The following is a 27,735-nucleotide window of genomic DNA, read 5'->3' as shown; positions in this document are numbered from 1 at the left end:
CTGAAACTCTGAATAAGATGACCACACAACATCAATCTTAAGAGTTCAAAGCTTTGTTGTGCTGTAAGGAAGAAGGCATTTCTTCCATGTGAGACCTCCAGTTAGCTATCAAAATAAATGACAGAGAAGATCCCATGGCCTGTATAACACAATGAAACAACTAGTAGAATTGATCTCTCCTTCCCAAATGTGAGAGGGAAAATTCAGGTCCAAGAAATTCACAATTTCAAGGACCAAGTAATATTGCAGACATCAAAATAGAGCTGCTCAGTGTGATCTATAAAACAGGACATATTTTATGGGAATTGAGAAACAGCTGTTTCCCCATTTCTGTTTTAAAAGGGGTAATAGGCTACAGGGCTCAGGAGTATATGCTAAGCATATGGAGAACATTTATTTGCTTAAAGAAATGTGACATGAAACTGGCAAAGGGCTCAATTTGTAAGAGATAATGTTCTGGTGGGTGAAATTAAGAGGATAAAAAGGATATGTAGAGAGTCATTTCAGTATTGTGATTAATGAAAAAGGAAACACCAATAAACACTGAAGGGAAAAAAATAAAAATTTGAAGCTGAAAAGAACTAAATATGCTCTAGGGAAGGCACTAGCTATAAGAACCAAGTATCACTTGCAATATTAATGGCTTAAGTAAAACAAATTTTAGATAAAGATGACACTAGTTTTGGGAAAAGCATGGAAACTGAAACCTTAGTCAAAAGTAACAGTGTGAATATTGAGTTTCTCTAAATATAGTGTAGAAGATCCTTATAAAGTTAAGAATACCTGGAAAATATTTTAGAGACTCTGGGGAAGAATTTTAGACTTCTGGAATATAGAAATAGGTAATAGACAAAGAAGCATGTTTAACTTTTTCCTTTTAATTTCCATGCTCGAACTTACCAGCAGTATATTTTTAGTGTAATTAAACATTTGCTGAACTCCTTTTATGGAGATTACTCATTTTGTGTGACTCAATACATTCTCTCAAGTGGCAATTACCAGACAGCATTCTTGATAATTTCTAACAATCATAAAAATCACTATTTCTGTCAAAAAAAGACCTAAGATTTCTTAGATAGAACAAAGCTAATGTTGGTTTTCTTCATCTTTCTCCTTCTATCTTAAGAATTATTAAGGATTCATTGTGTGGCTGCATGGACATTAAGTCATTAGTCCTTCAAATATTTAATAAGCACCTGCTATGTATTGGGTACTGTGCTAAGCCTAGAGGAGACAAGATGAATAGGATATAGTCCTTACTCTGAGGAGGTGACCATATAGTGAGAATGACAGACATGTATAAGCAATTAAAATGCAATGTGATGGAGAACATATATAAAGTCATTAGGGACTTGGGGTAGGGGAAGTGGGACTATAAAGGAAAAGCACTAGGGAATTTTCTAAGGTGATGAAACTATCTGCATACTGATTGTGGTGGTGGTCACACAAGTCTATATGTGTGTTAAAATTCATAGACTAGTATGCTAAAAGAAAAAAAAGGCTAATTTTATTGTATAATTTAAACATTAAACTAAATAAACCACAATGTGATAGATGGCATCAATAGAAAACAGTTAAATAAATTTTGGTGTATTTGTATGATGAAATACTATTAAACAATTAAAGGAATGGACTACCGGTAAATGTCAACAGCATGGATGAGTCTTAAAAGCATGGATGAGTCTTAAAAGCACTGCTGAGTGAAAGAAGCAGGATACAACAAAGTACATTCTGTATGATTCTATTTATATGAACTTCTAGAGTGGGCATCATTAACATAGAATGACAGAAATCCCATCAGTGGTTAGTACTTGTGGCAGGATGGGGTGGGGAGACTGACTGGAAAGGGCTCTTGGGGAATTTTCAGGTGTGACTGAAATGTACTAGGTCTTGGTCAAAACTGACTGAATAGTACACTTAAGATCTGAGTACCTCAGTAAGTGTAAATTATACCTCAGTAAAAAATATGCATTTAGCTGTCTTGGCTTATCTTTCACAACATACAATTTCTAATGGTGTTTAAAGTTGTTAAAAATGTTAACAGCTTCTCTATCATATGCTATCATTTTCTTTTTTTAGAAAAACTGGAATTTCTATTTTTTTTAAATGAAAAACATAATACCCAATAATAAATCTTATACAAACAGTGAAAGTGGAGTGCAGAGCACGTAGCAGTGGGGGGACAAGGAGGACAGAACCCTACATCCTGTTAGTGGGAGGATCTGCTGGTGCCTATTAGGAAAGGCATTCAGAAAGAAGTTAATCTCATTTGAATGGTGAAGAAAGAGTAGCAGTTCAATGCACAAACCAGGAAAGAAAGAGCATTCTAGAACAACATGTGCAAAGTGACAGATATGAGAAGGCTGGGGGAAGTTGTTCTGGGTGAAGAGTACACAGGTGTGCTGGGGGAAATGAGGCTCTAAAGGAGGCTGGGCCCTGACTGTAAAGATCACCCGTCCCCTCTCCTCCCCCTAGTGCCTCAGTGCTTTGCACTTTACATATACAGTTTAACTTAATCCTCATAATCTCTATTTTTTAAAGCCAAGGTATGGCAAGGTGCAGGGTCTGGCCCAGGCCCCTCAGCCACTATCAGGGGAGCAAGCATTCTCACACAGATAGCTAGGACTCTCTCTCATCCTCAAGAGTGAACTGCCTGTTTTATGCCACATTGGGGAGTCTGGCCTTGATCATGATGCTGATGGGATCTGTGGGATGCTTTACCTGACCAGATTCTACTTTAAAAATCTACTTTATCCTTTGATAAGAATGGATCATTTGGGCTGTAGTTCTTAGTCTTTCGTTCCTGCCTCATACTTAAGAGCAAAACTATTTCTAACAAGCTCATTAGTAACAATGGCTCGGAAGTGATCACCAAGGGCTGTCCTCATACTCTCCATTCAATAAATTTTCCCCTGCCAAGAAGTTCTAATTTTCAGATTAACAATTAGATGATGATTCCATAAGTTTCTAAGTGAGAGATGGGGTACTCTTGGAGGCCCCAAATCTAAAAGGGAACATTTATGCAGTGGAGGGACCTATACTGTGGAGTTTTGTGCAGATGTCCACATCAACCATCCCAGAGGATGCTGAGACATTGAAGTAAATAGGATTCACTGACCAGATGTCTTCCAGGTCTTAATCTAGGTTTCTAAGTAGAACTCTGTCAGGCTTGGAGGTTTCAGAGCCATCCTTGAAGAGAGGCTATTATCTCTGTGTTGCTCTGAGGATTATGGTTCTCTGCTGGAGGAGACCCCAAGAAGACTCTCAGAAAAGACACTTAACTAGAACGGAAGGTCCTTCTACTCTTTGGAAATGAAGATTGGGTCAAGAGCTTGGCACTACATAAATGCCTTAATTAATAATGGCTTAAAAATAAACACGGCAAAGCTACACGGAGTGCTATAATCCATAAAGTGTGTTCACATTTGTTATTGAAAAATAATTTTAAGCCCCACAAAAATGCTGGAGGTCTGTATTTTACAGATGAGGAAGCTGAGGTTTAAGTTGCTGACATTTATATAGTTTGCCTGCTATTATTTTTCCCTGGGTTCCCCCTTTCCTGCTCTGCCCGATTTCTTTTATTTAAAAAAAATAACTATTCAACTGTGGGCCATCTTATCCTAGAAAAGATTTAAGGAAGCTTATAAGAAAAATGAGGCAGTATAAGTTTAAAGTGGGAGCAAATATGAGAAAAAATAATAATTAGACCTGAAATCAATCCAAGAGTTATAGTAAAGATATCATAATGACCTATGTATTTGCTATTGACTGGGCACAAATTTAATTCTAAGGTTTTTAGGAGCCAATGAGAAAAAGGAAACCTTGTCCACTATTCAGAATAGCCATAGGCTAAAACAGTAACAACAACAATAAAATAATCACTCAGGAAAAGTACAACTATTTTTGGTTCTTAATAATATCCACACAAGTCATAATACACAGCAATTTTCTTTGATAATTTATAAGCTTTGAACTAGGCCTTAAGAGGTGATTTTGGTTCTAACACTATCTTTTTAGTATACACGAGAACCTACCATGTCATGTTTTAAAGAACATGAAAAGTACACCATTTCTCTGAAGTCAGGCAGCAAATTCCTGAGCAGGAGACCTCAGTGAACAACTCATTTGTTGTTGAAACAGTTTCAGGACCCATGGAGATGAGCAGGGTGACTTTTTTCACACTTGCTCCAGGGGAAGAGACAAAACCTCACCTACCATGTTATAGAAAGAAACATGTCTTCACAGAGATGTTTTATCCTACTTTGTAAATTGTTTCAACTTCATGATAAGGATTCGATGGCAAATATTATCATGATCTTTTACATCTTACATCCCTTCTGATGACTGTTTTTAATACAGAAAAGCATTACTTCTGAATGTCACTTTCTATGCTGTACATCTTGTTGCATTCAGGCCCAGGGCCAGGGTTTATTTATATTGGCTATTTTATACTTTCCTTACTCAACCCTCCAGCTTCCCGTACTTTTATGCCAAGGAACGGACACAGAGTTTTTCCTTTTTATAATTCATATATGCAGAAAATACATCCAAGTCAGGAGTGCCCCTTTCATCCACAGGAAGAGTCTGGGGCCACCTGACTCATTGACACAACAAGCCCAGAAATAGAAAAAGAGATCTGGCTGAAAGGGAGAGATGAGTGGAAACTCCTAAGCTAGCATACAGCTAAGGTGCTATGTCATGTGAAATTAATTCTCTGAAGTCCGCAATTAGAGTCAGGTTACAGCCCAAACATAATTCTGCCCACTAATTACCTGACCCATTACAATATTTATTTCACTGAGAGAGATGCCTAGCCATGACTTCCAAGGGTGGACTTGGGGGCAGATAGAAGGAAGCAGACTGCCAGAGAAATAGCAGTTCCTTTTGCAAATAGATGTGTTTCCCAGGCCCCTAATTGAAATGATTATTTCCTGCCTAAGTGAGGGATCAGATGTGCCATGTCCCTCCCTTTCCAGCAAAACGAGGCACCTGAGATCACAGAGCTCTTTAGCAAAGTGCAAAAGATGACTAAAGAAATTAACTGAGTTATGTTCTGTTATGAGAAGCCCTGAGGTGAGATGGTAACAAAACTACCCTTTGTATGGGGAAGAGGAAGAAGCCAGGGCATGAACTATGTGGCTAGAGTGACACATGTACGTATGTACCTTTGGACTTCTAGAGATTTATCTCTTTGAAGATAGATGATAAATGATGAATGATAAAGACATTCAAAGTGGCAATAAGAAGGAGATCACCAGATGAGAGACACTGGAATAACAAGAGTACCAGGAACAGGATGATTCTAAAATATAGGAGTAAATTAGGACAACAGCCTTTACTTAGGAAGGGTGTTAGGCAGTGCCTGAAGGGTTGGTGAGGGTGAGGAACAGAGTGGAAAGAGGTGAGGCTAAAAGTTGGGATCTGACAGCGTAAGACTCATACATATCTAATCAATTTACAAATCACTACCATTAATAATGAAAATAACAGCGGCAGCAGCTATTGTCCCCATACGCTGAGTGACTATGCTCTGTGCCAGGCACGCACCAAGAGTGTTATATCCACGACCTCAAGGAGGACTGCTCTCCCCTCTCTTCTCACATGACTCCTAGGTGGCCCTCTGCCATTTGGGGATGTGTTTCCATTTCCTGGAGGTCCTTCATGTTCAAGCAAGCAAATGGCACCTGAATAACAACACTGGGTGGTGAGGACTTGAAGACAGGAATAGAAACACCCTAAGACTAGTTTGCAGCAAGACTTTGATCCTAGAGGCTGCTGAGAAGGTCAGGGGCACCAGGTGTGACCTGTAGGTCAATGGGAAGGCCTGAGCACCCCAACCTCTTGCTTTTTCCCATTGTTCTAATTTCTGCCCCCAGATCAACACATCATTGAAAGAAAAGAAGGGAAAGACTGGTGCCTGTAGCTGAAGTGTGCAGTTTAATGGCCAGAAACCAGACTTGTCACATGTAATCAAATCATCATAGTGTTGGTGACAGAGTTAAGACAGATGAAAAAACAGTTGCTATTCCAACTTCCAATTTTCAAGTTATTGTTGGGGCTGGAATTTCTCTCACCTCAAGAGTTTTTACTTTGGAAAGTCTCCAAAGCACATTTTTAGCCATATTTGAGTAGCTGAAACACGAAAGAAATAGTGATTTTTTTTCCAGGCATATTAAACTCTAACCAGATGCACTTAAAAAAAAAAACTTTTTGCATGTACACAGCACCTTTTATGCTAGCAGAGAATCATTTTAGTCATTCCTGACCTATATTCACCATAGACTGAAAATACTATTTAAGAGCCATGGTTGCCCACTGATACATACTTCTATATATAGAGGAAGTAGAGGACCCTAGCGGCCTTTCTAATTCTCCCTCTCCATTCACAACACTGGGAATCAAAGACAAGTCAATTTAGGAAACATTTACTGAATCCTTTCTGTGTACCAGGAACAAAGTTCAAGAACAGCGGCCAGAAGGCATAAGCTTCACAAACTTGCAAAGTGAAAATGACATCTAGGATTCTAACAAAAAAGCATTAGGATCTGGACCCTACCTGAATGGTTCACCTGACCCTTTGCTTCTGACAAAAGGCAGTGCTTCTGGCATCTTTTCTTCTACTAACCACCAGGCAATGAAATGATCTGGGTATTTAGAGGAAAAGCAGTGAAGAAAAAGTAATGACAAGTTGCCTAGAGTCCATGAATTCCCGGTTCACCACCCAGGGATGACCCCAGAGCAACTGTCTGGCAGAATCTTGCTCAGGCAGTGTTTGTCCCCCAAGTAACAACTCTGATTCCCTCCACTCACCACATAAGAGCCAGAAAGATCTTTTTAACATGTACATAGGATTATGTAACCCTGCAGATTAAAAATCCACAGCAGTTTGCTTTTATACTAACACACCCACTCCCTACCAGCCCCCGCACCCCTGCTGTGACTGGTCCTGCACTTACCCTGCAGTCTCCCACTATACCACAGCCACAGTGACATGCTGGGGTTCCTAGAACATACCAATTCCTTTCTCCCCTCACAGCCTTTATGCTTACTGTTCTTATACCTGGACCACTACTTCTGGTCTAACTCCTTCCCACTACTCAGGTTTCAGCTTAAATATTACCTTGTCAGGGGTTCTCCTCTGACATATAAAGTAGGCCCTTCCTTTCCTCTTTCTTCTCTGCCAATCTGATTTTCTCTTACTTTCTACCCTAGCACTATCACAAACTGTAACTATCTGATTTATTAACTTCTCTTTATTTGATAAATAGACTTAATCAAATAAATTTAGTATTTGATAAAAAATTTAAAAACAAATTTAAAATAAATAAAAAAACAACTTTTTAAAAAAATTTTATGAATAGACCCATAGACTTTAAATTCCAAGATGGCAGGAACAATAACATTTGCTTTTTAAATAATCATGTTCCTGGGCGCCTGGGTGGCTCAGTGGGTTAAAGCCTCTGCCTTCAACTCAGGTCATGATCCCAGGGTCCTGGGATGAAGCCCCACATCGGGCTCTCTGCTCAGCAGGGAGCCTGCTTCCCCCCACCCCTCTGCCTGCCTCTCTGCCTATTTGTGATCCCTGTCTGTCAAATAAATAAATAAAATCTTAAAAAAAAATCATATTCCCAGCACTCAGGATAGTGGCTGGCATACAAGAAATAATTTTTGAGTAAATGAATGAAGAAAATTGCAAGTAGTAACATGTATAAAACAACATAAAAGGAACATCCTTTTATTTTATTTTATGATTTTACTACCAATAGATACTATTATACTACTGTAAATGTTGGATTTCTACTAGAGATTTTTCACGTATTTATTTTAACCAGGACCACCCTGACTGAACTTGAGAGGCTGAGAGAATGGAGAACTAACTTATGGCTACAATTAGAAAGCTTCAAAATGACTGTTTTAAAACACAAGGTTTGGCACACAATGCATTTTGAATAGGGGGAGATTAGCTCTTTCTCATTTAAAGATATTTGTGGTTGAAAGCAGAGTTTCTATTACATATGTAGTATGGTGTTTCTTAAGCAAAATTACAAAAGAACCTTAAAATCAAGTGCCAGAACACTGAGAATGAATACCACAATGTGCTCCCGGGAAGCTATTGTGAAGCTGGTCCCAGCGGAACACTCTAGTCTCTATGGCATTTGGTTCTGACCTGGGATGCCAAACCATGGAGTTGCCTGGAAACTCAGAAGTACCTTGGTGCTAGTCCCCGCTTTCCCAACCCAGCCTGCTGGCTAAATGGGAAGATCTCGAGTCTGTAGGCTGTGTCCTGCTTGGTTGCTAGAGAAACAAGTCTGATAAGCTAACAGGAGCCTGGCCACACCAGAAAAAGATGCCTAGACATGTTTTCCTGCCTAGAGATAGATGCTCTTTGGAGGGCCCAGAGCAGCCCTGAGTTCTTGCCTGCTGGGTGAACAGCAGCCTTTCTCCAGTCACCTTCTGATCTGTTCAACTCTTAGGATCAGTACCCCCACCCCCCCCGCCGCCCCTGTGGTTTCTTCAGTGTATTTTACTTCTCTGCTAGAACTGTAGCTCTCTGCTCAGCACCTAGTTTATTTGGATGAGGTTCAGCTTCCTTGCACAATTCTCATCTTTCCATGTCTTCTGCTCCCCATTCCACAATTGCTGCTTGGGATTGGCCTCAACCCAGGTAGCTCACTTGGAACCACTTTGTAGATACCTGCTCAGATTATCTCTGCTGTGTTGAAATACCCCATTGTCAGGTATGCCACTGGTCCCCAGGCTGTGGCAGCTTCCCCTATTCTTCATTTCCTCTGCTAGGCTGGCCTCTGAGGTCCCAGCATCCTTAATCAGTAAAAGTGCATAGAGGTGACACCTAGGTTCCCTTCAGGGCACAGTGATAACCTTATTTAAACCCCGGGATCACTTTAGGGAAGCTGCTGGCATAGAGTCGTCTCTACGGCTTTCCGTCAAGTAGAGGGCACCAAGTGGTGTGAAAGTTAAAGCTGAGTCATGCAATTTTCATAAGTAAAACAAGTGGCTAAAATTAGATGCGCTCTGAGTTCCTTTTCAGGTGAAACATTCTAAAGTCCCAGAAAAAGTCCTCTGGTTTCAAATCCTGTGGATTTCCCACTATACCTTCCTGTTTATAATTTTCTGCTAAAATGCCACTGGTGGCTCCTCATTGTCTACATGGTAGTTAACATCTAGCATCAAAGTATCCAAGGCCCTTGACATTCTGGCCCAAATAAATATTCTCCTTTACACAGTACAAAACTGGACACCATACCCCTGTACTCCAGGCATGGGAGCAACTCACCATTAATGAACCCTTCACGTGCTTTATTGCCAGTGTGCTTGTGCTCACATCATGTCCCCTCCCTAGAATGCCCACCTTCTTACCCTTTCCCTGGCAGAACCAACTACTTCTCCCCTAAGGTGTCCAGTTCAAATAGCCCCACCCCATCTTCACCCTGTGCACCTTCCTTGACCTCCAGTCTAGGAGGACTAAGCATTAAGTTTAGCCCTTGTTATACTGCTCAGCCGATTAAAATTAGAATTTTGACATGTGCCTCTCCTACTAGACTATGAGTATTTGAAGGACAGGGAAAAGGTAGCATTTTATTTTCTCTTTATAGTACCAAGACCTAGCACAGGGCACAGCATATCAAGGCTCTCAGGAACTATCTCTTGAAGTGAAGTGAAAATTGTGCTTATGGGCATATTATATACCCGTTCTTTAGGTTACCAGAGACAACAGTTATGAAGACAAAATTTGAGCTGAAAAATTGAACTAGTTCTCTGCTGATACAATGTATCTATACAATGGGCAGTTAGTAAGGAAAATGAGACTAGAATGAAATAACATTTTTAAAGAAATGAAGGGCTGAGAAGGGAGAAAAGCCTCAACTCATGTATTTTCCTGTTCACAAAGGAACTTTATAGCCAAGCAGAAAACACTGGTCCAATTTGAGGTGTTGTTAGAATTATTTCTTCTCCTCTTCCTCTAGTTTTCAGAGAACCAGGGCCCATTTGGAAAAGTAACATGGACACAAAAGTGAAGGGAGCTATGCAGTGATACACCTTGACAAGGCCATCGAGTGATGACAGCCATGCAAAGAGAAACGCATTACGTAATGACATGAAAGCAGGACACTTGAGGAATGTCTTAGAGCTAAAACAGCTGCCACCTGGTATTTGGCATTTGTAAAGTATCTGAAGAAATAGCCCCTGGAAACTGAAGAGTACAAATTATTTGCAACAAGATTCAGAACTCAAGAACATGTTTTCCCCATCTTTCTTTTTTAAAAAAGTTAACCTATTAGTATCATTTTCACTTTAGAAAAATGTGAAACCCTAAAATATATGCGATTCCAAAAACAATGGCCACAGGTGGGCTTCAGAGGAAGTGAGGGGCACCCTTCATTATACCAGTTTTCCTAATCCGACTTGTTTACTTGAAGATACTTTTCTATTTTTTGATTATCCAGACTTTTCATTTTTATAGGTAAATCATTAGTTCTATCCTTACGGAACATGAAGGAAAGGAAAATATATGGAAGTTTAAATCCAACCAATTTACTGCTGACTTTTCCTAACAGACTTTTATCAGCAATAAATTGGGTGGATTTAAACTTATTGTACCCAATACATGCTGATTGTGTACTGACTGCCAGGGGTGGGGCTACAATGCTGAAAGGTGCATTCTGCACTCCAGGAACACCCAGTCTAGCAAGGGAGAGACAAACTATGTTGGCAATTATAGTAACGTGCATTGAGGGTAAGGTACATTTAAGCCCTGGGAGCAACATGGAAGAACATAATCCACTGGGATGGGGAGAGGACAGTGGGAAGGATGGAACCTGGGATCTGAGTGAAGAAAAAGTGAGGCATGCCCAGGAAATACTGTCTCTGATGTCCTGTGATCCAACTCTGCTAAGGAGAACCCATTTCTTTTTACAACTCATAGAAACAAAGAGAAAAAATGAATAACAAATCAGTTTAAACCTCACCATATTTTTGAGAAGTAGTACTTTACATCTCTCTCAACATCTTGAAGACATCAATAGTAAAAACTGTTAGGAAGAGTCTAGCAAAAAGTATAGGGTTAGGGCTTCCTGAATCACTTTCTTACTTTCTGGCACAAGAGTTACCAAAAGCCATTTCCTTGAGGGATTAGGGCTGAATGGGCTAAAAAGACTGTAGGGCTGATGAAGCAGCCACCAGGGTTGGAAGACTGGTTCCACCCAGGGGCAATAAGCAGATAAGTAAATGATCTGAGAATAATAGAAACCACGCTATCTCCAGTTATAAGCGTGGAAACTTATAAACATGAAAAGAGTAATAGCTAAAATACCCCTATGTTAGATTAGAACTGGGGCTATCAATGTGATCTCCTAGTATTTAATACAAAGAGAGGGAGAGGGAGAGAGGGAGGGAGCAAACAACAGACAAGACAACAGGTGTGTGCGTGTCTATTTCCTAGCTCTTTGGGTTTAGAGGACCTATAAACAATAAGCACACCTAGCCCAGTGAATATACCCAATGCCCATCTTTGTTGCTATATGCTGTTTTCCATAATGGACTCCGATCTCCTTGAAGATATGGCTAATTCTGGGGCTGGATAGAGAAAGTACAAGATGCATAGGGTACATTTCCTTGTGCCAGAAACTATGAAAGTACTCAGAAAATGATGAGGACTTGTCAAAAGAACACAAACAGCCAGCTTGAAGGATCTCCCACTGACCAAATCTGAGATCATTTTGGTATCAAAATAGTGATATTAATGGATTATAGCCCACTGAATAAAACAGAAATCTCTAAGTGCATATTGATATAAATGAATACAAAAATAGGGGGGAGAGGAAAGCTCTTTGTTATAGTAGAAAGTTAAGAGCAATATATTTACATATTTTCCAAGTGTCTTGCCACAAAATATTCATTCATTACAAACAGAAAAAGTATAACTCAGAGTGGAGATATCTGGCAGATACCACCTTAACCAAGTGGGGTTGGTATGGACATGGTATATCTATTTATGTGTCTTGTGATATGATTATAAGAATATAGCATTGCTTCTATGGTATACCTGCCAAAAAATGCACAAACTCAGTCTTGTAATGAGAAAACATCACACACTCCTAAATTGAGGAACATTTTACAGAACATACTTTTTTTCATATTGTCACATGACAAAATGTAAGGAAAGACCAAAGAACTGCTTGAGATTGAAGCAGAAACATGACAACTAAATGCCACATCATCCTTTCCAAAAGAAAAAAGAATTTTTTTCCCTTGTAAAGGACATTAATGAGACATTTGGTGAAAAGCTGAATGAAAACTATGGATTAGAAAGTAATATTGTATCATTGTCAGTTTACTGAATTTGACTGTTATACTATGGTTATTATAAGAATGAACTCAAATCATTATGCTGCACATCTGACACTAATATATGTCAATTATATCTCAATAAAAGAAAAAAAAGAAGACATACTTGTCTTTTAGGATAATCACACTGAAGTATATGGATTGATTCAGAAAAAATAGATATGCACATATAAACACATGGGAGGAAGGGGGGTGAAGGAAGGAGGAGAGGAAGAAAGCAAATGTGGTAAAATGTTAAAAACTGGAAAATCTGGGTGAAAGTATATGTGAATTCTCTATTATCCTATTATTTTTTTCTGTAAGTTAGAAATTATTTCAATGTTAAGGTTAAAAATAGTATAGGTGACGGAGTAACTCAAATCCAATTCTGAATTTCCAGTCTGGTATTTACCATCCATGAGACTCTGGGGAAGTTACATGATTACTTTCAGCTTTGGTCTTTTCATTTGATTACCAGTATAGGACTTAGAGGGATGCTGTGAGGATTAAATAATGCACAGATTCAGTGCCTGAACGGTGGTGGGCTTATCTGGTAGAGGACCTGACACCTAACTGGTGATGCAACACATGCTTGCTGAATAAATGAACAAGGTCCTTCTTCCTGCCCCTCCTCCTCCAATAAGAACAAGTAATACCACTTAGAGAAAATTAGTTTCTTCAAATTTTAGTAATGTAAGGTATGAGATTTCTCTTAATACGTGAATAATACAAAACCAAACTTGGATTAATAATAATAAATAACATCCTACATTTGGATGTTGCCCTAGAGCTTCCTCAGCACTTTGCACTCATATCTCATATGACACTGGGTGGAACAGGCAGGCATTCAAGTTAAAGTTCAACATTGCGTTAATAATAGCAAATCTCTACAGTGCCTTGGATTACAACTGTCAAAGAAGAGGTCATGCCCTTCTTACTTAAATCTCAAACAAGTTTTCATCAGTTCATGGTTGCAGGGTACAAAATGAGGGACAATTTAATGTCCACCTGGGCATTTATTTCTAGATGCTGCCACTGCTGATTGTGGTTCACAGTATATTCAGGGCAGTGACAAGGCAGAGAAAGGGACCCAGGTTGTCCTGGGAGGTTTCTTCTCTCAGCCAAGATGTGCAATATGAATTTGAAATTACCCAAGAGGGTGTTTCAGAGCTGCCTGCCAATGGGTGATGTCTTCTAATCTTGAGAACAGCTGCTGGGCACAGGCATGCACACACACACACGGACACACAGACACACTCACAGAGCCTATACCTGCCTCTACTTGTCTCTTCTGGGCAGATGGCTCTCGGTTTTTGCCTTGCCTCATCCTGAAGCCCACTTCAGTTAGACCCTTTCTTCTGTGGAGACTGGCAAGCTGTAGGGTGAGGATTCGGCAAGGCTGCCTGTCTTCAGAGTATGAAGGACACTGCCTGGAGAGGGAAGAGGGTTATATTTTGTGTTTGGGCCCGGTCAGTACTGGGTTCCCCACTGCCTCTCCTTTGCAGAACTGTCAGTGGCCTCTGGTTGCAAACTCTCCGTGGCTTTGTAGCCCACAAAACAAAAACTGAAAGACTGTCCAAAAAGAAAAGAAGAAAACATTGTTGTTGGTCCCTGGATTCCACTATTGGATTTTGGTGGGGATGAGAAGAGGGAACTACTGGGAATAATCAAGTAAAGGTACCTCCTGCACAGTAAGGTAAGTGTCCCTGTTGCTGCTCAGAAGAGACTTTAGGGGGATGTTTCTATCTTATCTAACATCCAGGAGCAGGAGCTTCTGGATATTAAACAAGGGAATGCAGTCAATCTTAGGTACGATTAGGAGCTTATGACAGACGATTGACTTTTAGGCTAATGTGAATAAGAGCCACTTGCAAAATAGAGGAACTGTCTTGACAGCAGGTGAGTTTTGCTAAATTGGTAGGTATGAGAGAAAACCAAAATGAAATTTGAAATTGTTATCCTCTAAGAGTAAGACAAATGGTCAAAAATTTAAAAAAAAAAAAAAAGGTTTGGGCAAATGACTCTCCTTGTCACAGCTTGCTTTTGTAAACTGCTATAAATTACCAATATATAACTTTGAGCTCATCAAAATGTGATGAAAATGGAGAAGTATATTGGGTTGGAGAGGAGGAATTCTTTTTTCATGGAAAGATAGAAGAAACCAGCATCTTAAGATGGCAACTAGATTGCATTTTTTTCCTTTACTTCTGTTCACATTTTTTTGATGAATGGAGGGGGGTGTGCTGGTGGTGCAGAGAACAGAAGGATATTTTTGAGGTATGGTATTTAGAAGATCTTGGGAAATACCTATCAACTCAGAGACTATGACTGGATATCTATGGGTACATCTCACTGTCAATGGGAAATGATGCCAGATTGTGCCAAATGATGCCACAGAAAGTTCTGCTCACTACACTTGCTCAATGGGAATATTATTCAATGTTTAGGGTAGTTTAGCCTCCGTAGTTTTGAATATAGGAGCCCTATTTAGCATAGATACATGTTCAGCTAAAATGCTTGCGACATAATCTGTTATTCCTTTTTTCTTAATGGCAATTGATGATCACATGTCTTTTCAATATATGCACAAATCTTGGGAAGATTACAAGAAGTGCAATACACATATTGCTTGAAACACTTTACCATATTCCATTTATTAGGTTTGTATAAAGGAGGACATAGGGTAGTATGTTACTGGAGAGAATTCTTTCAATTTATGACAATATTCCTATAGCTATAATTGAAAACACTTTTTCTATGACGAAACTTACCAATATATCAACCTTCTATCCCTCAAAAACAAATATTCCAAGTAAATATATCCCTACCATTATCAGTTAACATTATTATGAAACTCCCATTACACTTAATTAAAAATCAGCATAAACACTTTAAGAGCTTTTGCTATTGAATATTTCTAAAGGCAGCAATAATTTTCATGGGCTATTTTCACTTCTTTAAAACAAAGATGTAGAACAATTAAGACAGGTCACTGTGATGAGAGTTTTCCAGATAATTTCCCAAGAGAATGTAGGGTTTGGGTTCTTACAATAACCAATGCAAAACTGCACTATAAAAATTCTGGGGAAATAAAAGTACACTTATTGGCAAAGGTGGCACAATTTTTAGAACAGTCTAGCCTCTGTCCATGCGTAATTGTCTTTTTTGCTTAAACTGTCACTGAATCAAAGAATTTGTTAGTCAAGAACTTGTTTTAGTTAGGTGGCATTGCCACTGGAGATGGAAATACTAAATTGTGTTTTCAAACTGATGGTACATTTAATAGAGCACTATTAAAGGAGATTGCCAAGAGTTGGGCAGGTCCGAGGATGGGAAAAAACAAAAGTAAAGGGCCTTGTAGTCTTTTCTTCAGAATAGAGTCCATTTTCATTGTCACTGAAACACATGCCTTACCTCTCCAATATGTTGCATTAAAACCATTTAAAGAAAACAATGTTAGTTCATTTTATTTTTCTTAGAATAGAACTAGTGACCATCAGCATTAAATAAGCATTCATGCTGAGAACAGAATATTTTGTTTCATTACAATCAGGGGAGACATTTTCATAGTAAAAGGCTTAATTTGTTTGCTCATTTGTTCATTCACTCAGCAAATATTTTGGAATGCTTACTATGTGCCAGGTCTTACTATGTGTTGGGTTACTGGGGATACAGCAGTGAATAAGGCAAACATAAGTTTTTACATGCCCTGGGAATAGGGATCTTCATAGAGGGGCTGATGACTAGTGATCTGAACCTGTATATTATGCATTCTGTTTACCATGGTAAATATTTTGTTCTTCATTTCTGATTAAGTTAAGGACCAGAAAACTTTCCTCCCTACTTTAAAAAGGGTATTTAGTGTCTGCAAGGAGACAATTCCAGAGACCAATTTAGCATTAAATAACCAGGTTGGTATATACATTTTAGTAGAAATACTTGAGCCTTCTTTGAAGGATGTTGACATTTCTCTTCTAAGCTACAAATGTTAAACATAAAAGGTTCACATAACTGATACTGTTTGCTTCTGTTTGCTTCTTCAGAACTGGGTTAGACAGGGAGTCTCTAAGGAAGACATCAGAACAAAATCTGTATTATAGCCTTATAGCTATCTGGCGTTCAAATCTGACAGAAGTTCAAGAAATTTCTGTCTAATCTGTTTTTCAGAGACAGTATGTCATTGGAGGCTACATATGAAAGAATGGCAGTACCATGTTTCTCACCCTGAGACTTTTTATGCTCACCTTAATCATAACAACAATGTCATTTTACCCTATGAAGTGTTTTATACCATTAAAGGAATTCAATTATCAGTCACTCAACTTGATCCTATAGTTACCCTGTGTGATAGAAAAGGTGGGTATCATCCCCTGTTCAGCAGATGGAAAAACCAGGTTTTAGACACCTAAGGGGTTAGCACAGCTAATTTTCTCTTTAATGCACAGTCTCATAAGTAATTTCTCAAATGAAAGAACGGTAAAAGTCTGAGTTTTCAACATGAGTATTCACAACTCCAAACTCTACTATTTGAAGGTGATAGCAGCCAATTGGAAAGTTTATTGACAGAGGAGAGCTTCAGGACTTCCCCCAACCTGATTCTCTTCTTGCCTCCATTTCCCTTCTAGGTACTCACCCAACAGTTCCTTCCTCTGGCCCTTGAAAAATCAGTTTAGCGGCCAAAAGAAATGTAAGCTACTGCTTTCTTCTTTTTAGTACAGGAGCCAGTATATTCACCTACATGCGAATGCAAATGGAATTTTAAACTGCTGGTTAGGGCCACCAGCCCAGCAACATAAAACATCGTCTCATCGGATCATACCAATTATCCACCAATCCAGATCCTGCTTTGGTTAGAAGCATAAGGGGCTTAAGTCAGAAATTTTATACTGCCAACAAAGAAGATTCAACTTCTCCGATATATAGTGGAACACATTGTTATGATACAGGAATTGCTATATAGAAAGTTTTAATTGAACATGTTACATATAAGCACTAAATTCTTCTCTGATAATTCTTAACCTCAGTGATGAGCGTAAATTTACTCTGCTTGGCTCTCTACACATGGTATTTCAGGATACAAGATGTAGCATTTCAATGTATGAGATATATGTAGTGAACATATGTGTTAATATCTTCATTATTAACATCCTTCTTGTCTATTTCTTGGCTGTAATTTTTGTAAAGATAAATTATATTGTTTCTGTGTGTGTGTTTGTGTGTGTGTGTTCGTGGTATATGTTCAGAAGCCAGGCACCCTCATTTTGCTAGCTTTGCAGTATTTTAAATGTGTTCTCATTATTACTAATTACGTGAAAAAAATCCCCAGTACTGTTCAGCATTTGACTTTTTTACATGTTTAAAATGTTGCTGGATTTTTGTGCTGTTTGCCAAACTTATACAATAAATAAATGAAGTATTGTGGGAAAAAAAAAAAGAAGCATAAGGGGCCCCTTGAGAGAAGCATTTTATCATGGGTAAGAGAGAATATCCCAGGAAAAAATTCTCTATGGGAAAAAACAGTAAACATGGTTAACTGAGAGCTACAGCAAAGTAAACAGAGCTGAAGAGAATAGTCTTAAAGTAATGAAGAAGTTCTTTCCAATGAATTTTGAGAGAGCACCCTGATCTGCTGGTAACTAAGCTATTGAAAGGTAGCAGTGTGTAAGATACCACACATAACTGTTACTGTCTCTTAACAGCTACCACCCATCAAATGCACAAGACTTCATTTCTTTCTTACATTTTTCCTGGAATTTATTATATACCTATTTAAGTTTGTTTGGAAACTTTTCTCCTCATGTTTGTGGCTTGGAATGAAATGTCACAGATCTTCATGGTGGATCTAGGGACAGCCCCTTGACTAGGAAAGTAGAATTCAGGGGATGATAGCAACGTAGATAAAGCAGAGGCTCTTACTGTGCTTCTCCTTAGAGCTGATGCTCCTGGCCCTGGAACAGAAAGTGATAGGGGCAGCTGCTCTGAACCATGGTAACAAGCTGCCAGGTTTTAAGTAAGGACACCAGCATCTTGGTTTTCAGCTGCTCTGAACATCTTCATGCGAAGCTATTTTAAGAACCTTTTGCATTTGATGAGGGAGCATGTGGGGTTAAGCCTTGTGTTTTCCATTTCAGTTTTAGATCCTAAGCAGGTGCAGTTTGTAGTTCAGAATTTAAAATCTTATTAGTGTATTTCCCTCCAACCAATTAAAAAATAACTTTGTATTAGGGGAGAAAAGCCTGTGACTGAGATAGAGGCTTGTTTCTTAAATAAGTTAAATGTGTTAGTACTTGAATTAAAAAATCACTGACATTTTTTTCATCGTAATTCTTGTTTGGCAAATTTTGGTTAAGATTTGAAAGAAGAAATAAAATTCATTTGGCTAGAGTTAGAACAATATATAACTATCTGTGATAAGGCCCATTAATGTAACTATATTCTACTTACTATGCTTGTAATATTGCTGACAAGGGTACCATTGTGTATTAGGGACATTTAGGATTGTCTGAACAATATCAAACTGTGATTTACCACTTGAATTTTGACAATTAAAGAAAGATATCCTCTAAGACTCAATCCATTTGCTGAAGATTCACAGAATTAAAACAAAGGCAAAAGCAACACAAAACAAAAATCCATTTTTCTAAAAAATTTTTTTAAAATTAAATTTAATTCTTTTTCAGTGTTCCAAGATTCATTGTTTATGCATCATACCCAGTGCTCCATGTAATAGTGCCTCCTTAATACCCACCACCAGGCTCACCCAACCCCCCCCACCCCCTCCCCTCCAAAATCCTTGTATCTACCAATTCTTCTAAAATTCATATAGATCTTTCCTAGTCTGTTGAAACTTTATCTCTAATGGTCCACCATACATTCTTGCATCAGAACTAGAACTGCCCATTCTTAGTTCAAAAAATATATTTGTGTGGTTCAGGAGATTCAATAAGCAGAGGTGTTAGAATCTGCTGCTTGGATCCAACTCTGGGAACTCTGGGAACATAAAGGATAATCAATTTTCCTGGGGCACCTGGGAGTGGGGAGATCCAAAAATCCAAGACTTTCAGTGCTAAAACCAGGACTATGCTGGGAAAACCAGGGTGGTGAGTCACCCTAAATGGAGGAGAACACACATCTGAAATGACTAAGCTATAGATGTTTACTGCTGTAGAGAAATGGGGTATAAAAAACCAAGTGCCCTAATCCTCAGTCTGGCACACTGTACACATGGCAAACTTCCTGTTTAAGGAGCAAGTGGGGCAGCGAGATAGGGGTTTGGTCGCAGGAATGATCTACTTATAAACTTTCACCCTTCCTAACACAAGAGAATATTTGAAAGCACAATAACAGAGCATCATTTTTAACTTGGGAAAGTCAAATTTCCCAGTGGATTTGCCCAGCTTCCCACTGAAAACAACCAAAACTGAGACTCCAAGATTACAGAGACATTCTATTACATGGGAATGTGGGGCACGAGATATTTCAGCTCCATTCTTCAAGTTCCCCAAACTACTAGAGGTCTACTCATGACTTTATTTATCTTGACGCCAGCTCAAATTCAGATGACATGTCCTCATATTTCCTCTCTAAACAAGAAGAGTAAAAATGGCTACCTCCATGGTCTGAATGTGTCCCCACCAAATCCTTATGTTGAAATCTTATCCCCTAAATGTGGTGGAATTAGAGGTAAAAACTTTGGGAGATGTTTAAGTCATGAGCCCTCATGAATGCCCTTATAAAAAGAGGCCCTAGAGAATACCCTAGACCCTTCTACTTCGTGAGAAAATGAGAAGTCGGTGACCTAGAAGAGGGCCCTCAACTGACCACCCTGATCTCAAACTACTACTTTTTCTTTTTCTTTTTTTTTTTTTAGAGGGAGAGAGAGAAAATGAGTTGGGGTGGAGGGGCAGTGGGAGAGGGAGACACAGATTCCCCACTGAGCAGGGAGCCCGATGTGGGCCTCCATTCCAGGACTCTGGGATCATGACCTGAGCTGAGGGAAGTCACTTTACTGACTGAGCTACCCCGGTGCCCCTCAAACTTCTAATCCTCAGAACTCTGAGCAGTAAATTTCTGCTATTTATAAGCTATTCAATCTGTGCCCAAGCTATAGCTAAGATAGTTATCAACATTTTGAAGGGTGGGTATGGGTAAAGAAGTTACTAAGGACTCTATCTTGGATTTGGGGGTGGTGGTGGTGATCATAATGAAACATATTTGTAGATGCAGACTGCAGTGTATCTCTTTCCTCAATGATTCTTGAATTTGATGCTAATATAACTTAACAACTAATTGACACATCATTAATCTTAAAATGTTAAGCAACAATATTAACAGTGGTTTCATTTGTAATTGCCAAAAACGGAGAAGAATCCAAATATCCATCTAGTGAATTAATAAATTTTCCATTATACAGTACACTCATACAATGAATTACTACTCAGCAAAATTAAGTAAACATACAACAATATGGATGGACTTCAGATGCATTATGCTAAGTAAAAGAACTCAGACCCAAAAAGGTAAATACTGAATGAATCCATTTACATGACAGTGTGGAAAATGAAAAACTGAAGAGACATAAAGCAGATCAGTGGCTGCCACTGGACCTCAGGGGAGGGGCTGACTCAGAAAGGGGTGAGAGAAAACGTTTTGGGGTGACAGAACTGCACAATGTCTTAACTATAGCATCATTGTATGGAGTTGTCAAAATTTGCAGAACTGTACACTATAAGGTGTGAATTTTACTTCATATAAATCATACCTTAATAAAATAAATGAAAAAAAGAGGTTAGGGATGACCATCTGTGTGGCCCTATATTAAAGCCTGCTACTCTGAACTTCAACCAGCATACTGTTCTTTGATGTTGATGTATTGGAATTCTTGTAGGTTTTCAGTGGTGGGGGGGGGGAAGAAAGAAATTACAGAGTACTGAAATAAAGGAAAAGGAATCCCTCTAAAATAACTGATCCAGTCTACCCTCCTCATTTTACAGATGAAAATGGAGGCTTAAGAAAGTTTTCCCAAGGTCTCAGAACTAGTCAGAGGCAGAGGCATATGCTTGTTTTCAAGAGATAGTAAACAAATATCAACCTACAGAAATTCAGCTAACTACTCTTGTGTAACACAGACTGTTAAAATTGCACCGTCCAATAAAGAAAGCCATGGAGCAAAAAAACACTGTAAAATATTTCAAGTAGCTGCTTTCCAAATGTGTCGAGAAATTGGCCAAAGACTGCTGGCTTCTGACAAATATGCAATTACAAGGGAATATCAGCTGATGGTAATAGTCAGTAGACATTATTGCATGTCCTATATCTGCCAAAAATGACAGTCACCACTGCTGCCACTACTACCACTACCATTTACACCCAGTATGAAGGGGAATCACAAAAACAAAAGAAGATGACCCAGGCCGTGTTTGGTAAGGACACACATGTATTCATTGGTTTACTTATTTATGTAACAAACAAATGCCACGCAACTTCCTGGGTCCTACAATCTAATGTTGATCTCGGAATTATAGTAGCAACTAGATAAGCAGCAATACCCAAACACTAGAACAAAGTAAGGGCTGTCTGAATGGAGTACATCATTACCAAACAGAACACCATTTACAACTAAACCTATAAATAGATGTGTTCATTATCATTATACATAATGCCTATGAGTGTGGATTTTCCCAGATGGCATCATGGCTCTTAATTCCAGTTCTGTGTGATCTTCAACAAATTACTTAAATTCTCAAGGCCTTAAGTTTCCTTAATCATAAAATGGAGATACTAACTATACTTGCCTTGTTGGGTGCACTAAATGAGAAGTCTAAAGTATTAAATACAGTTAGTGTCACACAGTAAGTGTTGATAATCAGGAGCTATTATCATCATTATTATTATTAACATAGAAAACACACCATAGCGTTATACATGGTATTAGTGTTCTAACAAAATTTAGTCTTGAAAATGTGGTATGCCAGGTTCTCCTGGGAAACTGATAAATGCCACAAGGACCCAGAAAACACACGAAACTTGGGATTCCCTGTTTTAAGAGGTCTTTTAGACCATATCTAGAAACCCAGGGAACTAGCATTTAAATAAAGTGTTTTCTTCAGGACCCTAAAAATCACTGCTCTAGACACTTCATTTCACATGCACAGACAGTATGAATTTAAAATACCAAATTTTGTGCTTTTGGCACTTAAAAAATAAACCCAGAAAGCCAATTATTAAAAGCAAACTATAAATTTCCTTGATCTATGTTACAGAAGTAACTCCTTTCCCTGAGATTTCCTAGCCATTAGCAAGTAACTATTTTTTATTTTCAATTCTCTTGCTCTTTCCGCCCATAAAATTTAAATCATGTATGGAAGTTCCATATGCAAAATGTGATAATTTATGGGCTTACAGCCCAGAAGATTCTGAGGAGACAATGAAATTCCTAAATGTGTGCAAATTATTCCAGAATGGGAAATGACTCTTCCTGTGTAGCAGTAATTATGTAACACTACCTTGGGAGAATGTTAACAGTAGAGTATTAAATTACTCCTTTTAAAATGAGGGACTTCTAGGGGTTTTATTTGTTTTTTCCTAATTTGGAAAGACAGCATTTGTACACACAAAACAAGTTTTACTATCCTATTGTTAAGTGGGTAGGTCAATTTTCAGAGACTGTACTAATGCATTAAAAGCCCGCCAAATGGAAGTAGAAGGAAGGCTCCAGTTCAAACCATTACACAATTGTGGATCTATCACCCTTAAAGTTAAGCAAAGTGACTAGGAAATTCCACCACCAAGAAAGTGCCAAGAGGCAATAATGCCTACTGAAGGGAGAAAAACTTCAGTTTACCTCAAATTCACACGCACTTAGTAATTTTCCCAGATGGTATTATAAAACTGCAATCATGACCTAAATAATCTAGTTATTTTGGCACACGATTTTATTATTATGTTCCTTTCCACATCTGGATAGTTCATTTGTACAAGGAAGGCAATTTTGGTTGAAAAGAGAACTCAAAAGGTCCAGCTAGGTCTAGTGGAACTAATCTATGTATAAACAAGGATTTTTTTTTAACAGTATGGAAGAACATAAAGATTTTCACCTGTACGTCAAGCATTAAAACAGTAGCTCAGTTTGAATTGGTAGCTACAAATTTACATCTCTTGGCTCTGTCACAAAACTGACAAGGATCTTATGCTTTTAGAGTTAGATCAGATACATGTTAGTGGCAAAATGCCAGTTGCCATTTTAATGGGGCTTCTGTATTTCTACCCTTTGCCCTAGTGACCAGAAGATTGTTCTTAGAGTTTCCTTTAGCACATTTATGCTATCTTACTAATTTTCAGTGTTTTTATTCTTTTTAAGCAGCAAAATGAACTCTGGTATTTAGTATTTTCCAAACATGTGAAAACATACTATAGGAATCCGAGTACTGGTTAGATTAGTGGAACAACCAGTCACCACTTGAGTGAATTCAATGGGCTTTAAAACATCTGAAGGATTCCAAAAGAAGCTTTCAGGAAGGTGAGGAAGGTGACCACCATAACCCGGCAGAGGCAAGGGAGCAGGCTTCTGGATCCTAAAACTTTCACCAGGGAAACACTATTACAGAAGACAATGCCCACACATGAAGGCAGATCTCCTTTTCCAACTTAGAATCATTCTCCAGGTCTCAACAATTATTTGGGTAAAGAACCAGAGTGGGGTTTATTGGTATAGTCTTTCACCACATGGCTCTAGATGCTCTGCCACCATTTGTTCTATTTCTGCTAGAGACCTTCTTGCTACCTAAGGCACATGCTATCTTGCATAATCCTGAGATTAATAAATCTGGCCAGATGGGAGGGTTGTTGGAACAGATACAGATTAGCCAACATGCAGAATGGGTGCAGGCTAGTGGCCTAGAGGAAGACTGAGCTTCCACAAAGTCTGCCATCGTCATCTGCTAGTGTATATCCCTGGGGGTGTTCCATAGTCTGGAAGCCTATACTTCTGCTTGTAATGGTATCCTGATTGTACAAACTTGTTTCTGTGTCCTTCAGATGAGTCCACCTCTTGTGATTTGCTGAAGTGGTATCTAGGTCTGACTGTTCCATCAATCCAGGCTGTCCTCTGACAGAATTTCATATTTTCTATATATCATATGTACAGCACACATAGATATTTATCTAATCAAAATCCAGAGGAGGTATATTCTGACTGCCTTGGTTTTTTATTTTCTAGACTCTCATGCACAACTCTATCTAAACCAATAAATGTATTTGATGGCAAGAAGCTATGTAAAATGAGTAGCTTCCAAGATGGTTTTAAGAAACCGTGAGAAGAGGAAGCTCATTGATAAAAAGGGTTTTGTTTAAGATCACAGGTATGTTTGGCTGATTTTCCCTTACTATGTAAGTAATAAACTGTCTAAATCTAAAAAAAAAAAAGGGTTTTGTTTGGTGGAAGGAGAGATTACAAGACATTTTCAGAAGCTTAATTGCATCCCAGGAGGTTGAAAACCCGAGTAGGAGGTATGCCATGAGGAGAAGGGAGAGTGAGAACAGTAGTAAGTACGGGTTTGCTGAAAAGGGAAGTAATCTTCTGAAATCTTCTGAAACATCTCCTGGGATTCCATCACCTTGACCTTGCAGTTGTTTTTCATTTCTGCTTTCCAAACTACCTTTGTATAAGGATTAATGACCTTCCCTCAGCCCATTAATTCATTAATCTCCAGGAAATACTTGTCAGTACTGCTTAAAGGGTACATGAGAAATGCCATGTTTTAGGTTAAAAATGGTTAATCTTACAGCCCTTTAACTGCCCTTTTCAATGATTAGATCTACTTGGAATTCCCTTTGTTCCAGAATTAGTTAACATTTTAATCACAGTATTACACATAAGCTATGAAGTTGTCTGACTGAAATTGCAATTGATCTGAAAGAAATGCCTTCCTGGAGCATAAACTGAGTTTTAAAAAAGCATGTGTCAATTCCTATAATACATATGTGTTTCATGTACTTGGAAACTGAATGTTGATTCCTTAAAATCAATATTATTGGTCAACTTCAATTATAGGCTATTTCAGTTTTGATCTTTGGTAGGCAAACTCATTATCTACTAACTCAGCTTTGTAAAAAGGCTAGAAAAACTAGCATAGGCATAAAAAACAGACATAGGCATAAATACTTGTATGCTTTTAGAGGACTGTTTATGAGACTTACACACTTCTTGTTAGGTGTTCATGTTAACATTGCCAAGACAAGGTTAAAAGAACAATAGCTAGAGTCAACTATAGTAGAAGAAACAACTCAAAAATGACATTTATTATAAATGTAAGTTGTATCATGAGAAGACAGGTAAAGGCAGATATTTTAAAAGAAAAAATAGAATGGAAAGCACAGGTAGGGGTGCTTTGGGTGGCTCAGTGGATTAAGTGTTCAACTCTTGATTCTGGTTCAGGTCATGATCTCAGGGTTGTGAGATCAAGCCCCATGCTGGCCCCAGGCCCATCACAGTCTGCTTGAGTTTCTTTCCTTTCCACCCTGCCCCATTTGCATTCTCTCTCTCTCTTGCTCTCTCAATTAAATAAATAAATAAGTAAATAAATAAAATCTTCAGGAAAAAAAAATAAAAGCACAGGTAAGGTTTTAGCTATTACAGAGAGAAGTGACTATAAAGGTATGAAATATGGAAGTGAAGAACAAGGAGGGAAAAACCCGGGCAATGAATAAGGTATACTAAAAATGGTGGCACTCAGTTGATCAGTCTCTGGGGTAAGGGAAAATAACGGAGGGGACTGTTTTCATCCTCACTTTTCCTGAATTTCTCTTCTACTTGAAGAGAGCCAACAACCTGAGGGCATTGGTGTAAATCACCAAAGCAACAGGGCTAAATTTACTGCTACTCCTGCAAAATGGTAAGAGAACCTCAACCCTAATCTTCAGATTCCTAGGCTTTGCAAAAGCAAGCCTTAGTCAGGCAGCATGGCTCTGGATTCTTCTCTGCCTTCATCACTGTCCTCTGGGTCTTGCTAAGACAGGCCTGTGCTCCAAACCATTGTTCTTTAAACAAAGTTGTAAACTGCTAACAGTTTTGTTTAAAAGTTTGTAAAATGGTAACCACATTGCTACATCTCTCTGGAGTATCTCAAACAAAATGTGGTTCAAATTTCTTGTTTCAGAAAAAAAAAAAAGAATATAAGAGTTCCTTAATAAACAAAGACAACCAATGTAGTTAATAAGCTTTGTGTGACCACAGCTATGTCATCTTGGTCTTCAATTTCTTACTTCAGGCAGAGGTCAGAGTGAGCCATTCAGTGAAGGGACATCCAACCAGTCCATCTGGCTCTGTCTGAGCCATTTTCTATGTAGACCCCACCCTGCAACTTGGCATGACTGATGGTGGTGGGTAGGTAGAGAGGGCTACCTTCACTATAGGCTGCTCTCTCCAACCCAAACACACATAGACAGTACTTATCTTCATTTCAGGGAAATGAGGTGTCACCTCTCCTCAAAGGATGACTAGGAGTACAAATCTGGTGACCTGGTCTCTGGATCTATAAGCAAGTAAGGGGTGAAAATGGACAATTCTACTAACTGAAAATTTCTGCACTAAGGCAGCTGATTAAACAAGCTACTGGGAATCTTGGCAGGGCTATCCATGCTCCATAGGGGTTGATCTTCATATAGAGATAAGTTCTTCCACTGATAATATCTCCAACACACAGGGTACAAAAACTCTTTTCTTTAGGGAAGAAGAAACAAATTCATCTTAATGCAATAATTTATTTGAAGAAACATACTTGTTGTAAAGACAGGCCAAACCCAAATGTTTTCATGTTTATATTTCCGAGGGGGAAGTCTGTAATAGCCTCTGAAAGTGACCACTGTAGGGTTTCTAACACAGTCCATGCTAACAGTCAACATGTACGTTCCTATCCTTCACTATCCAAGCCTCCTTTTTTTTTTTTAATAATTTTTAATTTTTTAAATTAACATATAATGTATTATTAGCCCCAGGGGTACAGGTCTGTGAATTGCCAGGTTTACACACTTCATAGCACTCACCATAGCACACACCTTCCCCAATGTCCATAACCTGACCACACCGGCCCCCCACCCCCCCACAACCCTGTTTGTTTTGTGACATTAAGAGTCTCTTATGGTTTGTCTCCCTCCCGATCCCATCTTATTTCATTTATTCTTTTCCTACCCCCAAACCCCCTATGTTGCCTCTCAACTTCCTCATATCAGGGAGATCATATGATAATTGTCTTTCTCTGATTGACTTATTTTGCTAAGTATAATACCCTCTAGTTCCATCCACATCGTCGCAAATGGCAATATTTCATTTCTTTCGATGCCAAGCCTCCTTTCTGCTCCATGTTCACAATGATTGCTGTTACCTGCCCAATC

The 27,735-nt window shown here is 38.7% G+C and overlaps 2 protein-coding genes across 4 annotated transcripts in view; one reads left to right on the top strand and one right to left on the bottom strand.

Annotated features, from left to right (window-relative positions):
* The window catches only part of CMSS1 (cms1 ribosomal small subunit homolog), a 377,798-nt gene that overhangs the window by 55,392 nt on the left and 294,671 nt on the right, over positions 1 to 27,735 (bottom strand). The window contains exon 1 of one of the 2 annotated variants that reach the window (XM_032852029.1): positions 13,618 to 13,673. The exons of the other annotated variant lie outside the window; for it this stretch is intronic. Within the exon in view, the coding sequence (XP_032707920.1) occupies positions 13,618 to 13,672 (55 nt within the window). The 5' untranslated portion in view covers position 13,673. Of the gene's footprint in view, positions 1 to 13,617; positions 13,674 to 27,735 lie in introns of those variants that run through there. 2 annotated transcript variants of the gene reach the window in all.
* The window catches only part of FILIP1L (filamin A interacting protein 1 like), a 298,965-nt gene continuing 284,864 nt past the window's right edge, over positions 13,635 to 27,735 (top strand). Inside the window, exon 1 of one of the 2 annotated variants that reach the window (XM_032852026.1) lies at positions 13,635 to 14,041. The gene's annotated coding sequence lies outside the window, so the exon portion shown is untranslated. The remainder of the gene's footprint in view (positions 14,042 to 27,735) is intronic. The other variant, XM_032852025.1, reaches the window with a different exon arrangement.

Source organism: Lontra canadensis, unplaced genomic scaffold (genome assembly GCF_010015895.1).
Source record: "Lontra canadensis isolate GAN:19392208 unplaced genomic scaffold, GSC_riverotter_1.0 scaffold6, whole genome shotgun sequence".
Classification (NCBI taxonomy): Eukaryota; Metazoa; Chordata; class Mammalia; order Carnivora; family Mustelidae; genus Lontra; species Lontra canadensis.
Note: the sequence above shows the minus strand (reverse complement) of the source record. Positions and strands in the feature narration are given on the sequence as shown.